Source organism: Sinohyriopsis cumingii, chromosome 18, assembly GCF_028554795.1.
Source record: "Sinohyriopsis cumingii isolate HCF-2022 chromosome 18, ASM2855479v2, whole genome shotgun sequence".
In the NCBI taxonomy this organism is placed as follows: domain Eukaryota; kingdom Metazoa; phylum Mollusca; class Bivalvia; order Unionida; family Unionidae; genus Sinohyriopsis; species Sinohyriopsis cumingii.
Window position 1 is genome coordinate 62706139 of NC_142978.1, and position 21007 is coordinate 62727145.

At 34.6% G+C, this 21007-nt stretch overlaps 1 protein-coding gene across 2 annotated transcripts in view; it reads left to right on the forward strand.

The window, feature by feature from the left end:
- LOC149776777 (mitochondrial sodium/calcium exchanger protein-like) overlaps positions 1-21007 on the forward strand; it is a 109948-nt gene that overhangs the window by 43569 nt on the left and 45372 nt on the right. For both annotated transcript variants that reach the window (XM_089941455.1, XM_089941456.1), the window contains exons 11-16: positions 6823-6955; positions 9805-9923; positions 12374-12451; positions 13702-13777; positions 17477-17557; positions 19317-19378. In XM_089941455.1, the coding sequence (XP_089797581.1) occupies positions 6823-6955; positions 9805-9923; positions 12374-12451; positions 13702-13777; positions 17477-17557; positions 19317-19378 (549 nt within the window). The remainder of the gene's footprint in view (positions 1-6822; positions 6956-9804; positions 9924-12373; positions 12452-13701; positions 13778-17476; positions 17558-19316; positions 19379-21007) is intronic.

Below are 21007 nucleotides of genomic sequence, written 5' to 3' on the forward strand. Positions count from 1 at the left end.
CTAGTCACCAGCTCTACAACTACTAATATAACCACTGCAGTCACTGCAGTCACTACTATTATCACTGCTACTACTTAGCTAGTCACCAGCTCTACAACTACTAATATAACCACTGCAGTCACTACTGTTACTACTATTATCACTGCTACTACTTAGCTAGTCACCAGCTCTACAACTACTAATATAACCACTGCAGTCACTGCAGTCACTACTATTATCACTGCTACTACTTAGCTAGTCACCAGCTCTACAACTACTAATATAACCACTGCAGTCACTACTGTTACTACTATTATCACTGCTACTACTTAGCTAGTCACCAGCTCTACAACTACTAATATAACCACTGCCACTGCTGTTACTACTATTATCACTGCTACTACTTAGCTAGTCACCAGCTCTACAACTACTAATATAACCACTGCAGTCACTACTGTTACTACTATTATCACTGCTACTACTTAGCTAGTCACCAGCTCTACAACTACTAATATAACCACTGCAGTCACTACTATTATCACTGCTACTACTTAGCTAGTCACCAGCTCTACAACTACTAATATAACCACTGCAGTCACTGCAGTCACTACTATTATCACTGCTACTACTTAGCTAGTCACCAGCTCTACAACTACTAATATAACCACTGCAGTCACTGCAGTCACTACTATTATCACTGCTACTACTTAGCTAGTCACCAGCTCTACAACTACTAATATAACCACTGCCACTACTACTCAGGGTTTCCACGCTACTGGGAACTTGGGGGAAAAAGTTGGGAGAAATGATAAAATAATTTCCTGTGAAAAGTCCTTGAATTTTGCAAAAATTGACGAAAGTTGGGAAAAACCCAGGAATTTTCCTACACAACTTGATGCCCAAAACAGTTATGTAACTGAGTCATAACTGAACTGATCGCAAGTTAAATTTATTAAGTTCTAACCAGAATATTAGGAGGTTACAGTATGGATCATTTGGGTACTTGCCATAAATATACTTGTTGAGACAATCCACATGCGCTCAGTGGATTAGATTCATCTGGTAGACTTTTTGTTTCATGGACATTTTGATATCCATATATTTTTTATATGGAAGGTATGAAAACCAGTCTAGCATCACAAGAGGCCAACATGGTAGCATTAAAGCATAGCTGCTTTGCGGATGGCCTAGCAAAGTTAAACTCTGTAAAGTCAAGTTACACCTGCATGAAATCGATATGAAAATGATTTATTTTCTCAGAAATTGTGAATCTCACAACTGTCATTTTCAAATGTTGTAGAAAAAAATTATTCTGAGACCAACTTCCTGAGTTTTGTTGTATCACTTGACTACCATGTTGATGTGCTCTCTCACGCAGGGAGCATACTAAGCAGGGAACCAGACTACTCTGCTTGATGAATCAGACTGGCCAAATTTCTTGTAGTTCTTCTTGAAATATGTTGAGAATTATATGTTCTTTTTTTCTGTTTTGTTTTTTACAAAAAGTATCAGACTTACATTTAATATATTTGAAATTTTGTACAACGACATTAAAAAGGAGTTTGTTGTTGATATCACATGACTATTGGACTTCCGATGTCGTTGTTTGAGAGTAGTGAAGTCATGTGACTATTAACAAAAATGGCGAGTACTGGGTCAGGTTTCATCTTTGTAGAGTTTTGTCTAGTTTGTCAGCAGATTCAAGACATAAGGATTATAATACTTTTCATTTTTGAGGAAATAAATGCTTTTCCTATTGATTTCATGCTGGTTTAAGTCAGTATAATATAGTTTAAATTTGCTAGGCCCTCTAGTAAGCTATTTTGTGGTGGGGCAGATTCCAAATTTTTTATATGTAATTGCTCTGAACCCACACTCCATCCTAAATGTCCAAATGGGGTTGGAATATTCGGAGGAAACCTGGATTAGAAAAATTTTGAATCTCTCAGCTGAACTTTGGTATGAAAATATTACACAGTGACATGTAGCTTGAAGCACTGGTTTCATATCTTAAGTAGAATGCAGGTGAAATGGGAAATTGTCATCCCTTTTATTATATATTAAGAAACAGTAAGAGCCCATGTATCAATACAGGTTTTGGGACTGGTTTATTGAACTACAAGAAGGCAAGTTGTTTTTATAGAAAATTCAGTCCTTGTTTATACAAAAATATATAATTTTGAAGGTCTTTTGTCAAAATTTAAATCAACCCTTTTGTAAACGTCTTTAAATGATGGAATATTTAAACAAATCATCTTAAGGAGACTTTAGGTTGGTTGAAAAATGTTGTTTGAGATTTTTATTGGCACACATAAATTCAGGGTTAAGCTATTTCATTACAAGACAAGATTCTAATAGTTTGTTGATTGGGTTTTTTTCATATTGTGATAAAAAATGTTTCCTTTGCATAACTTGCAGTTATATTACTCTAGAATTCTTTGGAATTAAAGATTTGAAAGGAAAGAAAATAATGTATGCTCATTATGTTGTTTCCACGTAGCATCATAATGCAGGTAAGCAAAGTAAAGTTAGAATTTGTATTTTGTACATTAAAATGGCTTTAAGTGCCAATTGATAGGAATATAGTCAGATTTGTTTTGTGTGACTCCTTTTGTGGTTTTATACATGATTATCTTTTCTGACATATATTTTGGAGAGTCTTGAAAGATAAACCTCTTCAGATTCGGAAAATGATTGTTTTATATTCCAACATGTTCTTTAATTCCATTCAGTAATGATCATAAGTTAACCTTGAAAAAGTTAATTTCATCCTGGAAAAAACCTGGAAAAGACCTGAAAATTTACATTTAGAAAAACGTGGGAACCATGACTACTATTTCTATTGATACCAGTATCACTTACATTGTTACAACTGTTAATGATACTACTGCCACTACTACTACCACTTCTGACTGCTCTGGTGGCCGAGTGGCTAGAGCATCCACCTGAAATGCGGGATGTCACGGGTTCAAACTCCAGTCGAGTCATACCAAAGACTTATGAAATTAGTACTAGCAGCTGCATCGCAGAATGTTAACACATTAAACCCTAGCGACAACTTAATGGGGCAGGAGGTAGTAGCCTACTGCCGAGCTCTGTAGCGTCATGGTCATGCATGATACACTAAAGTGGGTGGTATTATAGATAGGTAGACAGATGTAGCTCTACAATGATACCAAATAATCTGGAATATCTAGTTGCACTACAAAATACAGATAAAAAACCCTCATTTTTTGGACCCAACTTTTTTCTACGCAAAATTCGCCCCTGGTCAGAATCCGATTTTGTGTCTGGAATTTAGACTTTTTGGTCTCATATCTAAGGCAAACCAGTATGAACTGCAAACAGACTGATAAGCCTTTGCAAAAAGTAGGATAAGATGGACATTTGGAATAAAGAGTGGTCTCCATACAAAAATAATGGCTCTGTTTAGCAAAAAAACAAAACAAAAATCATCCAACTTTTACCCTTCTGCTCATGCGCAAGTCAAATAGCCAATGAAAACTGATGTTTGTAACACAACTAGGCAGTATGTTATTGAAAGATCACCGCGGATTTGGTATTTTCATATCTGTTCAGAAATAGCTTTCAGAATGTTTCCTACTCGATTTTCAGGCAAAAATGACAAAAACCTCCAGGGGTTAATGTGTTAACAGTGACTAGATGTTTTGGCTATTATTGAACACATTGCATAAACACTGCAGTTTTAAAAAAAAAGAAATCCTTTGTATCCATAACCAATTGCATCTGGCTACTGTTTCCTAAAATAAGGTAATGTAGGTAGCATTTTATGCTGCATACTGTAAATCAGACCAAATACATGTCGCTAACCTCAGTCCCAAAATCATGTAAAACCCATTACAGTTAACCAGTTCATATTTCAAAGGAGCAGTAAAGGATGTTCATAGTTAACTCTTGGTTTGTATTGTTTCTTTATCTTTGTTCTGAAAACCATACAATTTTGATAATATCATAGTGAGAAATTTTCTTAAATGGCGTTCACTGTTGTCAAGTAATTGCTTGTCTTCAAGGCAGTCCATAGTGCGTGTGGTGAACAAAGTCTTTGTCTTTGTCTTTAAAATGTGATTATTGTTTTCTGAAATCAGTTGTCAGTGTTAAAGGTTTTTGTATGTTGTTGCATTATTTATCACACCACTATTAAAACCCACATAACAGACCATCATCTTTTCACCCTAATGCATTAGTTACACCCTTTGTTTATCAATATAATTTCCTGATGTCATTGGTGAATTACGAGTTTTACTTTTGTCGCTAAGTACTTTTTGATGGATTTGATTTCAATCCTTGGTGCATAAATATTCCCCATTTACCCAACGCCTGATCAGAACAACAACACAATTCATACACAGGATGTGTATGTGTTTCATCATAGCTAAATTTGCATTTGAAGCAACTCTTGACATCTCAAATCAACTTATGGGCGGGATGCATAAATATTTTCTTAGTTAATAGTGCAGTTCTTATGCTAATACATGTACATGTAATCTTCAAGTATAAATGTGAATGTTTATTGATAGATATAAATCTTTATTGCTTTTTAAAGTTATTTTGAGATGAAATGAATGCAGTAGTTTTGCAGAAATTTTAACTAAAGAATAAAATGTATGTACAGTAATTTGCACAAGTTTTCCTTCTTAAACCCTGTTGAATTTTGACCTTGAAAACTAGGTCATCTTGCATGAACATGTCAAGAGAGACCACCTTTTATGAGGGAACACTTTTGGCTTGCTGGAAGAATGGGTGGTCTTTTAAGACACGTTTAACTGTATTGCTACTGTTACTACTGCAATTACTATTACTGGTGCTTATTTTCTACCACTGCTATTACCATAACTGATGCTAATCAGCTCTACCACTTCCATTACTAAGGCTAATCTGCTACCACTGCTATTACCATTACTGATGCCTACTGCTACCACTGCTATTACTATAACTGATACTAATCTGGTAACACTGCCATTGCCACTACTGATGCTAATCTGCTATCACTGCCATTACTATTACTGGTGCTTATTTTCCACCACTTCCATTACCATTACTGATGCTAATCTGCTACCACTGCCATTACCATTATTGATGCCTACTGCTACCACTGCTATTACTATAACTGATGCTAATCTGGTAACACTGCCATTTCCATAACTAATGCTAATATGCTACCACTACCATTACCATAACTAATGATAATCTGCTACCACTTCCATTACCATGACTGATGCCAAAATTGCTACCACTGCCATTACCATTACTGATGCTTATTTTCTACCACTGCTATTACCATAACTGTTACTAATCTGCTACCACTGCCATTACCATAACTGATTCTAATCTGCTGCCTCTGCCATTACCATTACTGATGCCAAAATTGCTACCACTGCCATTACCATTACTGATGCTTATTTTCTACCGCTGCTATTATCATAACTGTTGCTAATCTGCCACCACTGCCATTACCATAACTAATGATAATCTGCTGCCACTGCCATTACCATTACTGATGCCAAAATTGCTACCACTGCCATTACCATTGCTGATGCTTATTTTCTACCACTGCTATTACCATAACTGTTGCTAATCAGCTCTACCACTTCCATTACCATTACTGATGCCAAAATTGCTACCACTGCTATTACCATTACTGATGCTTATTTTCTACCGCTGCTATTACCATAAGTGATATTAATCTGCTACCACTGCTATTACCATTACTGCTACTACTTCTGTTGACTGCTCTGGTGGCTTAGTGGTTTGAGCATCCGCCTTGGATGTGGTAGGTCATGGGTTTGATTCCCAGCTGAGTCATACCAAATATTTTACAAAAATGGTACTACCAACTGCCTCACTTGGCACTCAGCATTAAGAGGTTAGTGTTAGGACTGGTCAGCCTGGTGCCAGGATAATGTGACTGGGTGGGACATCATGCTACATGTCTGTGGCATGATGCCCCAGTGCTAGACATAACTATAAACTGTCACACTGCAGCAGATATCGTAGTGATATAACTGATTTTTTTACAAAGCTATGTTAAAAATCCAGATCACACACACACACACACACACACACACTACTTCTGTTATTGCTGATACATCTGCTACCACTGCTATTTTAGCAGTGAAATAGTCTATTTTGATTAATGTAAATACCACAAAAAATGTTTGTGTACAGAAACATTTGAAGGACACTGTTCCTTGACCACTACTACTACTTCCGCTACCACTACTAATACTACTACTACCAATTCCGCTACCACTACTAATACTACTACTACCAATTCTGCTACCACTACTATTACTACTGCTGCTATGACCATTACTAATACTGTTACCACTACAGCTACTACTACTAACACTATTACTAGTACAAATGTTGCTACCACCACTAACCACTACTACTATTACTATTGCAACCACTACCACTTTTACTACTACTGCTACTTGTCTCACTAAATTTTAAAATATCTGATTATTCTTTTACCTTATATAATATTTTTGTGATGAATGAAATTTTTTATTCCACAACCACAACAACCACATCTCTTACTACAAACATCACTATTACTAGACTACTAGAACCACTACTACCACCACTACTACTACTACTTTTGCTACTACCATTGCTATTATTAATATTGTCAGTACCACTCCTTCTCTTTCCACATCTCCTACTACTACTAATAATAATATGTCACCAATTTTTTTTAAAACTATTAATTTAAAGTAGCTTTATAAATAATTTTAACAAAGACACAATACGATAGTAATTTTGTTAAGGACAAGCTAAATTAGATATATAACTGTTGGACCAGGTTCTATTTACTTTCAGAGCCCATTGATGTTTTTCCTGATCATTACAATACCTGTGGTGGATTATAAGGAAGAGAATCACAACTGGAACCGATACCTCAATGCACTACAATGCTTTACAGGACCAATCTTCTGTATCTTTGCCACAAAAGGTTTTTATCCAATATCTATTTGAACAAATGTCTGGAATTTCTTTTAATTGATGGGGGAGGGTACTGCAAAAGCCTCTAACTTAATATGTCATCTAGCCATTGATTGAAGTTGCTGTCTGAATTAAACCATACTTGCTGTTCTGTGCTTGAGAGCATTTGCTTTAACTCATCAGCATAATCCTTGGGCTAATATCTTCTGTGCTCTCACATCATCCATGGTCACCTGCAATCAGATTTCCTCATTTCTTATAAATAGGCTTATACAAAAATACAACATCAACAAGCCAATGAGATAAGCTCTTACAATATAATACATCAGGAAAAGTGACTGTTTTATTGGTTGAAAAATGACTATGCTTGGAATAGAAAATCTGATTGGCTCACTCTGTCAACTTGAAAGGATAGTTTATGCAGGTTTATGCATATTCATGAAATATTAAAATGAGATGTAAGTAAATCTTATTTGTAGCAATCAAAAAAGAAAAGAGAATTTAGTTTGATTATCACTCATAGTTTGTGATAATGACTTAATCTGTATCAGATCTAATTGGTAACATATACGTAGAATCATTAGATGTTATTATCTAAAATTGTTGATTAAATCTTATGCTATGAAACCAATGGTGGTTTTATTGCTTAGCATATCAGACTTGCAGTCAAAGCCAAAGGTTATGGGTTTGAATTCAGGCCAGATCAGTCTAGGTCAGCCTCTGTAGTGTACCTCTGAGCAAGACATTTTACTCCAATTGTCATGTCACTATATAGTGTTCCATGTGTTGATGTGTCATTGATACCAGACAAACAAAGAGATATAACTATAAGATGCAAATGTTGCATGGAGTTGTGCAGCATGGCATGCCAAATAATACCCAATAATGAGTCAGTGTAACCTATGTACATTTAGATACACCTTTTTCTTGTTTCATCTTATCATGTAAGATGTTTAAATGTCTTGACTAATATTTTATTATAGTGAGCTTTATGCTTATATGTAAAACAAGATAATTATGTAAAAACTTTGTCACCAGAAGTATAGGCCTGTAGTTTCTACCATTATCTTCTAGCATTTGCCATTATGGAGAAGAACAAAGAATGAGAAAGTGTTTATAACTTGTGTAGATTATTTTCTTGGTTAATTTGAGTTTAAAATCTCTCTAATTTATACTCTTGTTTTTAGTTGAACAATATGAAATAATATTTTTTGCAACTCAGAAACATTACTTGATGCAGGCAGAGACACTATACATCACATCTCCATGATGTCACAAGCTTTAGTTTATATCATTCAGACAAATGGGTGAGCCCTGTATGTCTGTTAGATATCAATATAACCATTGTGCTGATTGGATACATGCAAGAATGTTTTCATTTGTAACATCATAATGTTTAACCATATATCATACACAGAGAAAACCCCAGCAACGGCAACATTTAATTTAATTTCAAAGGAGATAATCATTATTTTCAAAGTTAAGCAACAAAAAAAAAACAATAGATAAAGATCATTTCACAGCAAGAAAAAAAACTGTTAACAGTAATCTGTTCTTATATCCCAGCCACTAAATCCTGTTTCCATCCATCTCTTTTTTCATTTTCATAACTTTTCATGGGTTGTCATGAAACTTGGTAAATACTATGCAGTTAACACAAGGTCAGTTTTGTCCATATGTCATGATCATGTCAGTCTGGTAAGTTTGTCCATGTTTTGCATGTCATGATCATGTCAGTCTGGTAAGTTTGTCCATGTTTTGTATGTCATGATCATGTCAGTCTGGTAAGTTTGTCCATGTTTTGTATGTCATGATCATGTCAGTCTGGTAAGTTTGTCCATGTTTTGTATATCATGATCATGTCAGTCTGGTAAGTTTGTCCATGTTTTGTATGTCATGATCATGTCAGTCTGGTAAGTTTGTCCATGTTTTGTATGTCATGATCATGTCAGTCTGGTTAGTCTCTCTTTTTCTCCATTATGTATGTCATGATTTTTCATTTGGGTTGATTTGTCTGCCTCTCCATTATGTATGTCATGATTTTGTCATTTGGGTCGATTTGTCTGTCCTTCCATTATGTATGTCATGATTTTGTCATCTGTGTTAGTTTGTCTGCCCCTCCATTATGTATGTTATAATTATATTATTTGGGTCAGTTTGTCTGCCCCTCCATTATGTATGTCATGATTTTGTCATTTGGGTCAGTTTGTCTGCCCCTCCATTATGTATGTCATCATGATTTTGTCCTTTGAGTCAGTTTGTCTGCCCTCCATTATGTATGTCATGATTTTGTCATTTGAGTCAGTTTGTCTGCCTCACCATTATGTATGTCATGACCATGCCAGTCTGGTCAGTTATCTTTTGCTCTGTTATCTTTGTCATGATCATGTCTGCCCTCTGTTATATATATCATGATCATGTTGGTATGGTCTGCTTGTCTGCCACTCCAGTTTTATTTATAGTTTTTAATGGACTTTCCACATTTCAAGCAGTTAGTAAGCAGCTCATTATAAAGGAGACTTTACTAGTCTTTGGATTTTCACCATTCTCATCAAGTTACTGCTTCCATCCAGATCTATTCTAGAACATTAATTAATGGGGGGTCCACCCCCTCCTCCTTTGCAAATAATTTTCTTTCCTATTATAGGGAATATTAAAAAAAGAATTCAGAATCATCACTGTAGAAGCCTTTATAATAATACATGTTAAATCAGCCAGTATGTATGATTATTCAAGCTGAAATCATCAAATCTTGTACCTGTATGTGTGGCGTTATACATACAATATGTACTCTGTAATTCATCATATCTTATACTATGCTGTTTTTAAAGGTTCATTGTCCATTGCTTTCTTTTGCAGTGGGCTTCAATATGATGGGATCATTTCCTGTATGGGCACTGGTAATGATACTGGCATTCTGTTTGGCAGTCCTCATCTTCATTACTTCAAAAAATGATACCAGGCCGAAGATTCACTCTGTGTGTTCAATCAGTATTCTTTCTTTTGTTGTAGCATTCTATAGGTCTAGTAAATTGGTAGTGTTTTTTCTTATTTTTTGCAAGTTAAATTATCAGCTATATCATGTTGCAGAAATATGAGCTAAGTGAAGTTTGTCTAGCGAATAGTCTTAATCTAGGAATTAACTAGTGAGTTCAAACCCATGTAGCTTTCTGTTCTTGTTGTACATGCAGACTCTTCATCTGATAATCACATTATTATCTAGTCTTGCTGTGCTAGCAATCTGTATGTCTAACAATTTCATAATTTTATTTTTAGCCATTCTCGCAGTCTATATGTCTAACAATAACAAATATATTGTCTTGATATTATATAGCATTCTCTTTGTCCAATGATAACATTGGAGTTTATGAAAGGATTATTTTGCAAAGTGTTATGGGAAGTAAATTTCAGTTATTTTATTGAAAAATAATTTCTAAATGTACTTCAGTCTGTCATCGTGGTATACACTGACACATTTTGACATGGAGCCATCCTACAGCTCCCCCCATAATGGACTTCATGACAGCACGATCCTGGATATAATGTAACTGTAATGCGATCAATCCTCCGAGAGAAAATTTTTGAAAATGGATTTTAAATGTTTTTTTCTATATAATTTTGAACATCCATTAGCTAAACATCACAACCGCTGTACATGACTTTGAAATAACTTTTGTCTCTATTTAGCTGCAGTTGTATCCATTCAGTGTCAGATATTTGCATTGTATTAGGCAATAGTAGACCTAAAATTGCCAGTGCCCTTTAGGTGCCTTTATTGCATTCAGTTCATATCTACCATAATGCAACATGTTGCACAGAAAAACATGATTTTTTAAATTTGTTTTAAGGCACATGACTTGCTTATGTTTCAAAAATATGGTTTTCATGCACAGTACAGATAGTTCAGGCAGAGAAGCTTGACAGAGATTTTTAGGCATGTAAGATTCAGGATTAAGAGCCGTAGCTGGTTGGTTCTCTAACTTTTAGTCTCTGCAAAAATCACGTCAGCCAAAGAGTGATGCTGCAGAGACATATTCACTGAAACTGAGGCAGATTATCCAAGAGTGAGGATATTGTGAAGAACTGATCTATTATTGCAAAGCTGGAAACTCTTGACAAACAAAACCCTAGTCATGTGACCCTGTGAGTAATAGAAACATTGATTTGAACAAATGAAAGACAGGATTTCATGGAGGATATTTGCTTCAAATGTGTAAATAACAGGTATATTTTCATAGAGTGGGTGAAACCACAAGAGAAAATACTAAAATTATTCAACCATGAGATTAAATTCATCCATTCTTTCACTCATAGCAAGCAAATTTTCTTTATAGTTTATGCTCCAACATATCAGATAGCAAGATGTACACTGTATTGTCTATCTAACAGATGGAAGTAACAATACTGAATCCCACATGATATCCACATTGTACTGTATATGTTATGCTGTGCTTTGCGATTATTCACAAAGAAAATGTAAACAGTTACATAATTCTTCTACTTAATTTAAAGTAAAATAGCACATTAAGAAAAAAATTATTCAGGCATTATTAGATTTGAACTGGAGCTGGCTGCCATTGTATCATACAGCAATGTCAGCATCTAAGAATACATTCAGATTTCATGCTTGTTATTGATGAGGCAGTGAAATTATTTGTCACAGTTCACTCCAGTGAATTATCACTTTTATTTTACTTGGAAAATACAGTAATTAGTGGCCTAGTGTAAAATAAAATCCTTTATTGCACAAAGAAAATTACAAACCACAAACTGTGACCCTTGGTTATTGAAAGATTTAAATCTGTATGCTGCTTTCATCACATAAAGATGAAAACAAGGCTATTTGCATATAAACATAGCAAAATTACTTGGATAATGCCCACAGTATTTGAAAATTGGAATTTCAAGGAATTCATAATGGAAGTGCGGTCACTGTGGTATTTAAAAGCAAAGACTAGAAGAGAAGGCTGTTATGTTACTTGGTAATTTCTCCACTCATCCAGCTATCTAAAACTAATACTGAGACATAACGGAAAAATTAAAGCTTCCGTGTTATTTTGCCAGAAAGTAAGATTTTAAAAAAGCCTCTCAATCAAGGGATTTTTTTCAGCATTGAAGATGAACTGAAGAAGAGAACTTTTAAAATCTAGGGTGTACAGGCTCAGCTACACTAGAAATGGACACATTTATGCTTTGTAAAGTTCTTCAAAATTGTTGGCAGTGGACCAGCTGCCAGTCTTAAAAGACAAACTGGACTTGTTGCGAAACTTACAGACAGGATTTTAGGAAATCACTGATAATTACAGGGTAAACATTTCTATACAAGTATATATTATTTGACAAATATATGTAGTGGCAAATCAATGAAGTTAAGTTGCTGCAAAATATTTGCAGCAGGTTTAAAATTTTTTATCCTTTTATTTTTCAGGCTCTTGCTTATCTGGGATTTTTGGTGGCTGTTATCTGGATTTACAGTATAGCCAATGAAATTGTTAATATCTTACAGGTAAGTAATATTCCTGAAAATTGTACATGGTAAACCCTATAATATCTGTGCCTTTATTAAATAAATGTTTGGGTCATGTAAATTATCACACGCTTTGCAACATTGTTACTCCGACAGTTCTCGATGAAATGATGTGGATTACGTTTCTCTTGATGACCGCATGTAATGTCATACACCAACTCCTACATCGTTTCTGATAGTAACTTAAAACCTTTGGAAATTATTGGGGATGGCCTTTAGATGTGCACAGTTGGTTTAGGATTTTCATCCATCCCCTGCAGTTGAGCTTGTCAGGTGGGGATTCTTTATCATCTGTATAATTGTTTATCATCACATTGTTGGTACACTTTTCATATAGTGTGTGCAGTTTAATATTTTAGTAATTTTCCTTGGCACACCTTTGGAACATTTTCTTTGACTATTACTTTCAACATTTTGGTGGCCATTTTTCTATTTGATTGCCTTAGGGGCACTGGAAAAAAATATCTGTCAGAATAGGCCAATTTATCCCATAAAAAAATATCAACTGTCAGAATAGGCCAATTTACCCCACAAAAATATTATCGTTCAGAATAGTCTAATTTACCCCCAATGTTAACTTAGAGTAGTGGATAAATTCATCTCTTTCTAGAAAAAAATGTGGGCATTTGCTGATCTTTCAACTGGCAGAAAGTTGTCCAACCACAGCATTTTTTCATGGCAAAATAAGTCTGATGAGCTGATTTTACTGTTCATATACAGCAGTTCTGACTCTTAATAAAAATGTTCTATGTTTACTTACTATGCTAGTTTTTTTTTTATAAAAACAAATATCTCCATGTGATGTTCATGTTGGCCCATTTCAATTAGAAAATCTCCCTTTAAGTGATGTTAATTTGGTCTATATCAAATAGAAAGTTGTATATGTACCTAATACCTCCTTAAAAGTGATGAGCAATGGATCATTTTATGTTTGGTCCATGTCCGGCTTACATGATGACTTTAGTCAGTTTATAAAAACAATCCTTATCATGGGACAACTTCATGGTTGTGCCTGCAACAACATGTATTTAAACATTAATCAATTAATAGTTTTAAATCATTTAGGATTTAAAAATTTATTCCATTTTAAGTTTCTTTTGCACAATGCTAAAAGATATGTGAAAGAAAAAATGTCACAACAGTCTGAAAGAAGACAAGCTAGAAGCATGGAATACCGTGCTGTGAAGGATTTAACTATTGGTTATAACCAGTAATTTCTTTTTCCCCAGACATTTGGTATAGCATTCAGCATTAGCAATGCCATTCTAGGATTGACGTTCCTTGCATGGGGAAACAGTATAGGAGGTAAGCATAGCATATGGAATTGGTCTTTAATTTAATTAGCTCAGACATGTTTGTGGAAGGGCTTCCATTGTCACTCTGGTATGTGTTGATTTTGTGTGTATGTGAATGAAGTTACTTAAAAAACATCTCAAAGTTAGTCAGATTTAAAGTTTCATGCAAAGAAGAAATTATTCATTTTTGGTGCTTGCTAATTAAGAAGTTTTACAGTATGCAGTGCCTCATAATATGCCAGAATCATTACAACCCATGCCATGTTAGTCACCCTGGTGTTGGGCAATTGCCTGGACTTAACCTTACATGTGTTGATGTGTCATTAAGCACAAATCATTCAATCAGTCATAGTATTACTAGTACAATGTACAGCATGTGTCAGCTTTGGTCACCTGGCATACTTGGCATTCATTACTAAACTAGTGGAAACCTACACCTAAATAAGCCAGCATTCTGGGAGACAAAGTTGCGTCCCCATCGAAAACCCAGTACCTTACAACTAGTCTAGTGGTCCCAGACTCAAACACTGTGTAGGGGAGCAAGAAAGATCAACCATGTAATACAGGAGGTATCCTTGTGTTCAGAAACCTAATGTCATGCATTAGGAGAAAAGGTACAAAATATTTATGAATTAGTTATTTAATAAAAACTAATGAATTATATAGAAAAAGCATGAATGGGGTGACTTTTATTCCATTTATGCTAGAGTTCTATGAAATATTAGCAGCATTACAAGGCTATTGGAAGACTGTCATGTTGGAAAATCAAAAGTATTTTTAACACCTATATTTAACAGTTATTCAGGATATGTGTAAAAATTATAATTTTTTTAAGCACATTAATAAAATAAACCATATAATAGATCAAGAAAAATGGTGACATATTTTATTTCATCTGTGAAGCATAGGTAAGACATAAGGATCACTATTTTCCTGCAGTGTTATTGTTGCTGTGGCAGGATTTAACTTTAAGATATATACCTATGCTGCTATGACACCATTGTATGCACATGTTGTGAAACATCATTTTTGTATTGCTCTTGATGTAGGTAATGATGACCTTCCTTTATGCTTGAGTGACAACATTAACTTTTTTCTATGCAGATTGTTAGGAGTAATCCTTAGAACAAACAACATAGATCTTGATCTGCCAGTGCATTTATGAAACGATTTGAAAGTGCACCTACTTATTAAATAACAGACAAATAAATAAATTGAACAAAAATGGAATAAACTGCAACCAGTATTAGATCAGTAGTGAAGAAAGCTATGCATAGACTGGTGTGCTTTTTATAGTGCATAAGTATATGTGAATGTAAGTGACTAGAGATGTCAAAAGTTTGGAAAATTTATACAGGGTACCCATTAATACTAACGATTGGATACCTGGGTACCCAATCAAATGGAAATTGTATTCAATGACAACTTGAATTGCTTTGTTGTAGGTTCACACATGCCAACCCCTAAGAGAAGTATAAATATAACTTATTACTAATATAAGTGGCAAAAGGTGGAATCTGAACATAAAAATTGCAATCTATATATTACATACCATAATTACAGAAAACTGTATTTATTTTATTTAATGTACATTTATTTTTGCTACTTACCTGGATCTGCAGTTAACATTTTTGTCACAAATCGGCTAAATTCATGTGGATTAGTAGTCAGTACAAGATCCTAGACACAAAAGAAATTGATAAATTATTTATGCATAACACTCACTTTAACTAGTCTACATGTCTACAGTAACTTTTGCAAATAGTCCACATGGGATGATCGTGTCTCTTAACAACGGTCCAGTGCAACATGTTTTTAATTTTAACAAAATCCCTCTCCTGTAACATTTTTCAGTCATATAACAGCCAAACGTCACAATGATATAGCCCATTTTTTTATATCTGGTGCCATTTATTTTTCAGTTTTGACTGGTCCACTAAGTATTATGTAGTATCAAAATAGAATGAATCTATGACAAGTGGTTTCACATTCAGGAATCCTGTTTGTTTTCTTGGAAGTGTTTCAAGACAAATTAATGCAAAAATTACCTTATTTACAAGGGGCCCAGAGTGGTCTAAAGCACTCTCCATTACGGATCACTGCCATCTCACCTCTGTCTGCATGGGTTCGAGTCTTGGATTCGGCTAATCTGGGTATGTGAGAAAGCTTGCCAGTAGCTTCTCGTGGGTCGGTTATTCTTTCTGGAGTTTTCCAGGGTTCTTCCTCTACCATTAGTACTGGCCCCCATGTATAGCCTATCGTGTGCTGAAATATTGTGTTAAACCCCACAACAACAACAACAACCTTATTTACAGACATGGTCAGTTTTTATTAGATTTTTTTTCTAGTGTTATTAGATAACGAAGATTTCTGTTATATTGAAATATTTCAGTGACAAATTTCATTCTGTATAGTGTTCCATTTCGTTCATATTTTCCTAAAATGGTATAAGAAGTGCATGTTACAGTAACAAAGTTTTTATTAATAATTAAATAAATCCTAAGGTTTTTGCCTTAATGTAATGTCAGTGAATGTAGACTATCATTGAAGTCCTGGAAAGTTTCACATAATCCGATAGAAATTAGATATTCAGATTCTTGAATAATAATCAAAACATTCCAAAGCACTGACTGTTTAAAATCGCTCTGCTGATCCAACAAACGGTAGTATTAATGAATCACAAGTTCTCTTTCTAGACTCTTACAGATGCTCTATATAACTCAAGAAGAATGAATGTAATGCATGCATCTTATATGGAATTCTTATGCACTTCAAATAAACATTTCTGACCCTGAACAATCTCGTACAATTACCTCTTACTATTTAACATGATTCAGACAGTGTAATTAAAAAACAGTCTTGTTCTGATCTTCAAATCTCATTGAACCAATCAAATTCTAGAGTACCTGTGTCAGATCAAATGTACTTTGATTTCCCACTTATACACACATACTGAATCTTGACCTGCATTCATTTGACTGTTTATTTCCCCTTAGAGAAACCATGTGAATGAAACTTTCCTACATAGTACAAATGTACTTCTACGATATTACTAACCATGAATTAAACAAAACAAAAATATAACTTTATAGTCTCAAATAACTATAATAAAAATTATATTATAAATTCAAAAGATGATACATAATTCTGTAACAGTATGTATCAGTTTTCTGGGTACATCAGTGATTAACATTGGTAATATTGATGGTAGTGGTAGTTATGACAGCAGTGGCAGCAGTAGCAACAATGTAGTTTATTAAAATCTTGTGTTGAAGTTTTTACAAGTCAGATATAGGTGTGGGAGGATACATCAGCAATCAGACCCAAGCCATGGTTTTCTTGCTAACATAATTATTATAAGTTTTCCTTCACAACACCGGTTACAGTTTACTTTCCTTTGAATCAGTTTTTTTTTCCTTTGGATATTTTATAAGAGAATGCTTCAGTAGATAGTGGAAAGTTAGTTCAAGGGAAGTAATAATTATAAATTCATAAGAAATATGTCTGTTGCCAACTTCTATAGTAGTCAGGAGTTGAAGGAGAATGTTCCCAGTGTCTTAGACAGGTTTCTCATAGGTTCCAGAGTGACCCATAGCATTATTTTCATGTACACTTTCAAGAAACCTACACCTGTTTTTGGAAGAGACTCTACATACTGAGTGATGTTATGATGGATACATTGTAAAATATTTTTATACATTTCTTCCAGATTTTATAGCAGACATCGCCATGGCACGACAGGGTTACCCAAGGATGGGGATCTCAGCTTGTTTTGGCGGACCCCTCTTCAGTATCCTTGATATTTGCTACATATGATATTTCTATATCCAAGAAGATTTTCTTTCCATTCTTCTCAGTTGCTTCAAGCCTTCTTCTGTTCCTAAACTTTCCCCCACTTCTATTCTAAGCAGTTGATTTATACCCTCTTCAGTTCGTAATTTTTTTCCATCCCCATAAATGCCTAGCTTCTTGTGGATGCTACATAATGCATGCATACCCATTGTATAATTCTATGGCAGACAACCTGAGTTTACAGTGATACAAGTCTGTTCTATCCTTATAGTTCACTGTTTTAAATGTATAATTTATCAACCTTACTAAGGTCTATAATATTCATTGAAAGGTGACAAACCTCATGGATGTTTACTTGTGAAATCTTTGGAGTACTTATACATAACTTCATGAAAATTGGATATTTTTACATAGTTAAGGGTCCAAACAATCCAATATCTCTAAAACAGTTATTGGCTGGTGGAAATTTATTGTGTTTCTATTAGTTTAATATATAACTGAATGAATAGCTGTTATATAGGAAAATGTTAGAAAAGTACCATGTATCACAAGGTGTACTATGTATTGCAAAATGTACCATGCATCACAAAATCTACCATTCGCCATGCATCACAAAATGTGCCATGTGTGACAAAATGTTCCATGTATCACAAAATGTACAGGGGACCCGAGTGGCCGAGTGGTCTAAAGCGCTTTCCGTTATGGAACACTGCCATCTCACCTCTGTCTGCGCCGGTTCAAGTCTCTGATTCAGCCAATGTGGGTATGTGAGAAAGCTTGCCAGTAGCTTCTTGTGGGTCGTTGGTTCTTTCCGGGGTTTTCCTGTGTTCTTCCTCCACCATTAATACTGGCCGCCATGTATAGCCTATTGTGTGCTGAAAAATGGCGTTAAACCCTACAACAACAACAACAAAATGTACCATGTCACTAATTGTCCATAAAATGTAAGCCTCACAGTTATTTAAAAATTTACCATATTTACACAGGTGAAAAATCATATAGACTTCTCTTATTAAATACATAAGCAATGGTTATGTTGGAGAGTCATTAACAAAGTCAAATGCAACTGAAAAATTCTTTGATTTTCATGATTCTTGACAGACTAACCTTATTGAATATATTTGGCTTCATCTGAAATTCTAAATTCATTTTTCATTGGATATGGTGTCTTCTGAGTGTAAAAAGTTTTTTATGATGTTTCAGTAAGGTATACATTAATTGCAGCTTGTATGCTTAACAGATTCTGAACGTTTTAATAATTACATTGGAAGTGATGGACTCATTTTACCAGTGCGAATATCCAAACCTTTTAATTATATTGGCTCTACCCTCAGGATTGCATCCACAATTAAAATTATAAAATTATAAGTGTTTTTGTCATCAAACTGGCAGAAGGGTGCACAGATGTTTAGACACAGACATGTGAACAGACAGATTATGGTTCTGGATACATAGATATATGGACACACATACAGACATGATCAATCCCATTGTATCTGCAAAAGGCCAAGACATATTGAAATACATTAACATACTCTGGATTTATAATTCTATTGTTCTAATTAGCACCTGGCAACCAGTTTCAAATACTTTTGCTTTCACAAATTGTAATATGAAAGCTGTCGCTTTTCCACACTGTAACATTATTTGTTTCATGGTCACATTGATTGTACTTTTGAATTTGACTAGTCTGCTTCAACAAAAATAATGAGAAAACCAATATTTTGTGGAATTATTTGTCCTTGACTTTAGCTCAGATCTGCTGCTTGGAGTTGGTATTCCCTTCACCATAGGAACCATCAAGAATGGAGACTATAAGGTGAGAGCAACAAGAGGTTTCCTGTGATTTTTCTTTTAGTATTACAGGCACAGGATTTAATAGAATAGACACAGGTCTGCTGTTTTATACTGCTTGGGTAAATTGGATTATACCCTATTTTCTTAAGTTTCTTTTCAAGCTAAAATCATTTGCAACACAGTTGAATGGGTATACTCTACGTCTAGTTTTGTTGAAAAGATTTCTTCAAAAAATAAAAAATAACTTAAGAGTAAACAACAAGAGAGTTATCTTGAGTAGATGAATTTCACTTTAAGTTAGAAGAATAGTTTAGATGATGCTGTACATATTCTGGGAAGTTAGTTTATCCTACAGTGGATTCCTGTAATGATAAATGTAACACTTGTTTTGCAAATAATGGACTCGTATAGTTTTTACTTGATTAATGTATGCAGTGCTATCATGGTACATGACATATCAGTTGATTTATGTATGCAATACTGTCATGATGCATGACATCAGTTGATTTATGTTTACAATACTATCATGATACATGACATCAGTAGGGGCCCCGAGTGACCGAGTGGTCTAAAGCGCTCACAGTTACGGATCACTGCCATTTCACTTCTGTCTGCATGTGTTCGAGTCTCGGGCTTTTCCAATGTGGGTATGGGAGAAAGCTTGCCGGTAGCTTCTCGTGGGTCTGTGGTTCTTTCCAGGGTTTTTCTTCCACCATTAATACTGTCCGCCATGTATAGCCTATCTTGTGCTGAAAAGTGGTGTTAAACCCCATTACAACAACAACAACAACAACATGACATCAGTTGATTTATGTATGCAATACTGTGATGATACATGACATCAGTTGATTTATGTATGCAGTACTGTCATGATACATGACATCAGTTGATTTATGTATGCAATACTGTCTTGATACATGACAGTTGATTTATGTATGCAATACTGTCATGATACATGACATCAGTTGATTTATGTATGCAGTACTATCATGATACATGACAGTTGATTAATGTATGCAATACTATCATGATACATGATATCAGTTGATTTATGTATGCAGTACTATAATGATACATGACAGTTGATTAATGTATGCAGTACTATCATGATACATGATATCAGTTGATTTATGTATGCAGTACTATCATGATACATGACAGTTGATTAATGTATGCAATGCTATCATGATACATGACATCAGTTGATTTATGTATGCAGTACTATCATGATACATGACAGTTGATTAATGTATGCAAGTACTGTCTTGTTACATGACATCTCAAAGACAATTATCATAATATATATCAAGATGCAACATGGCTTGTGATACTCCGTTCTATTCTTTTAAACAAATTTACCCACCCATTAATTAATAAACTACATGGAATATACGTAATTTACTATCATCCTAGCACTTCCCTGTTTCTGATATGTTGCTAATAAGCTAAGCTTTCTGAAGCATGCAGTCGACACCAGCCATCCCAGCATTGGGCATTGAAACAATCCAGCCTACTAGAATATATGGAGATCTTAGTGACAGATCTATCTGTCTAGTTGCACCATCAGCAACTTACCATTCCTTAACCAATGATTTAAGTGAGAAATCTCCCCATCCAGCCAGGCATTTGGAGCAATAAGTACTGGTGAGAG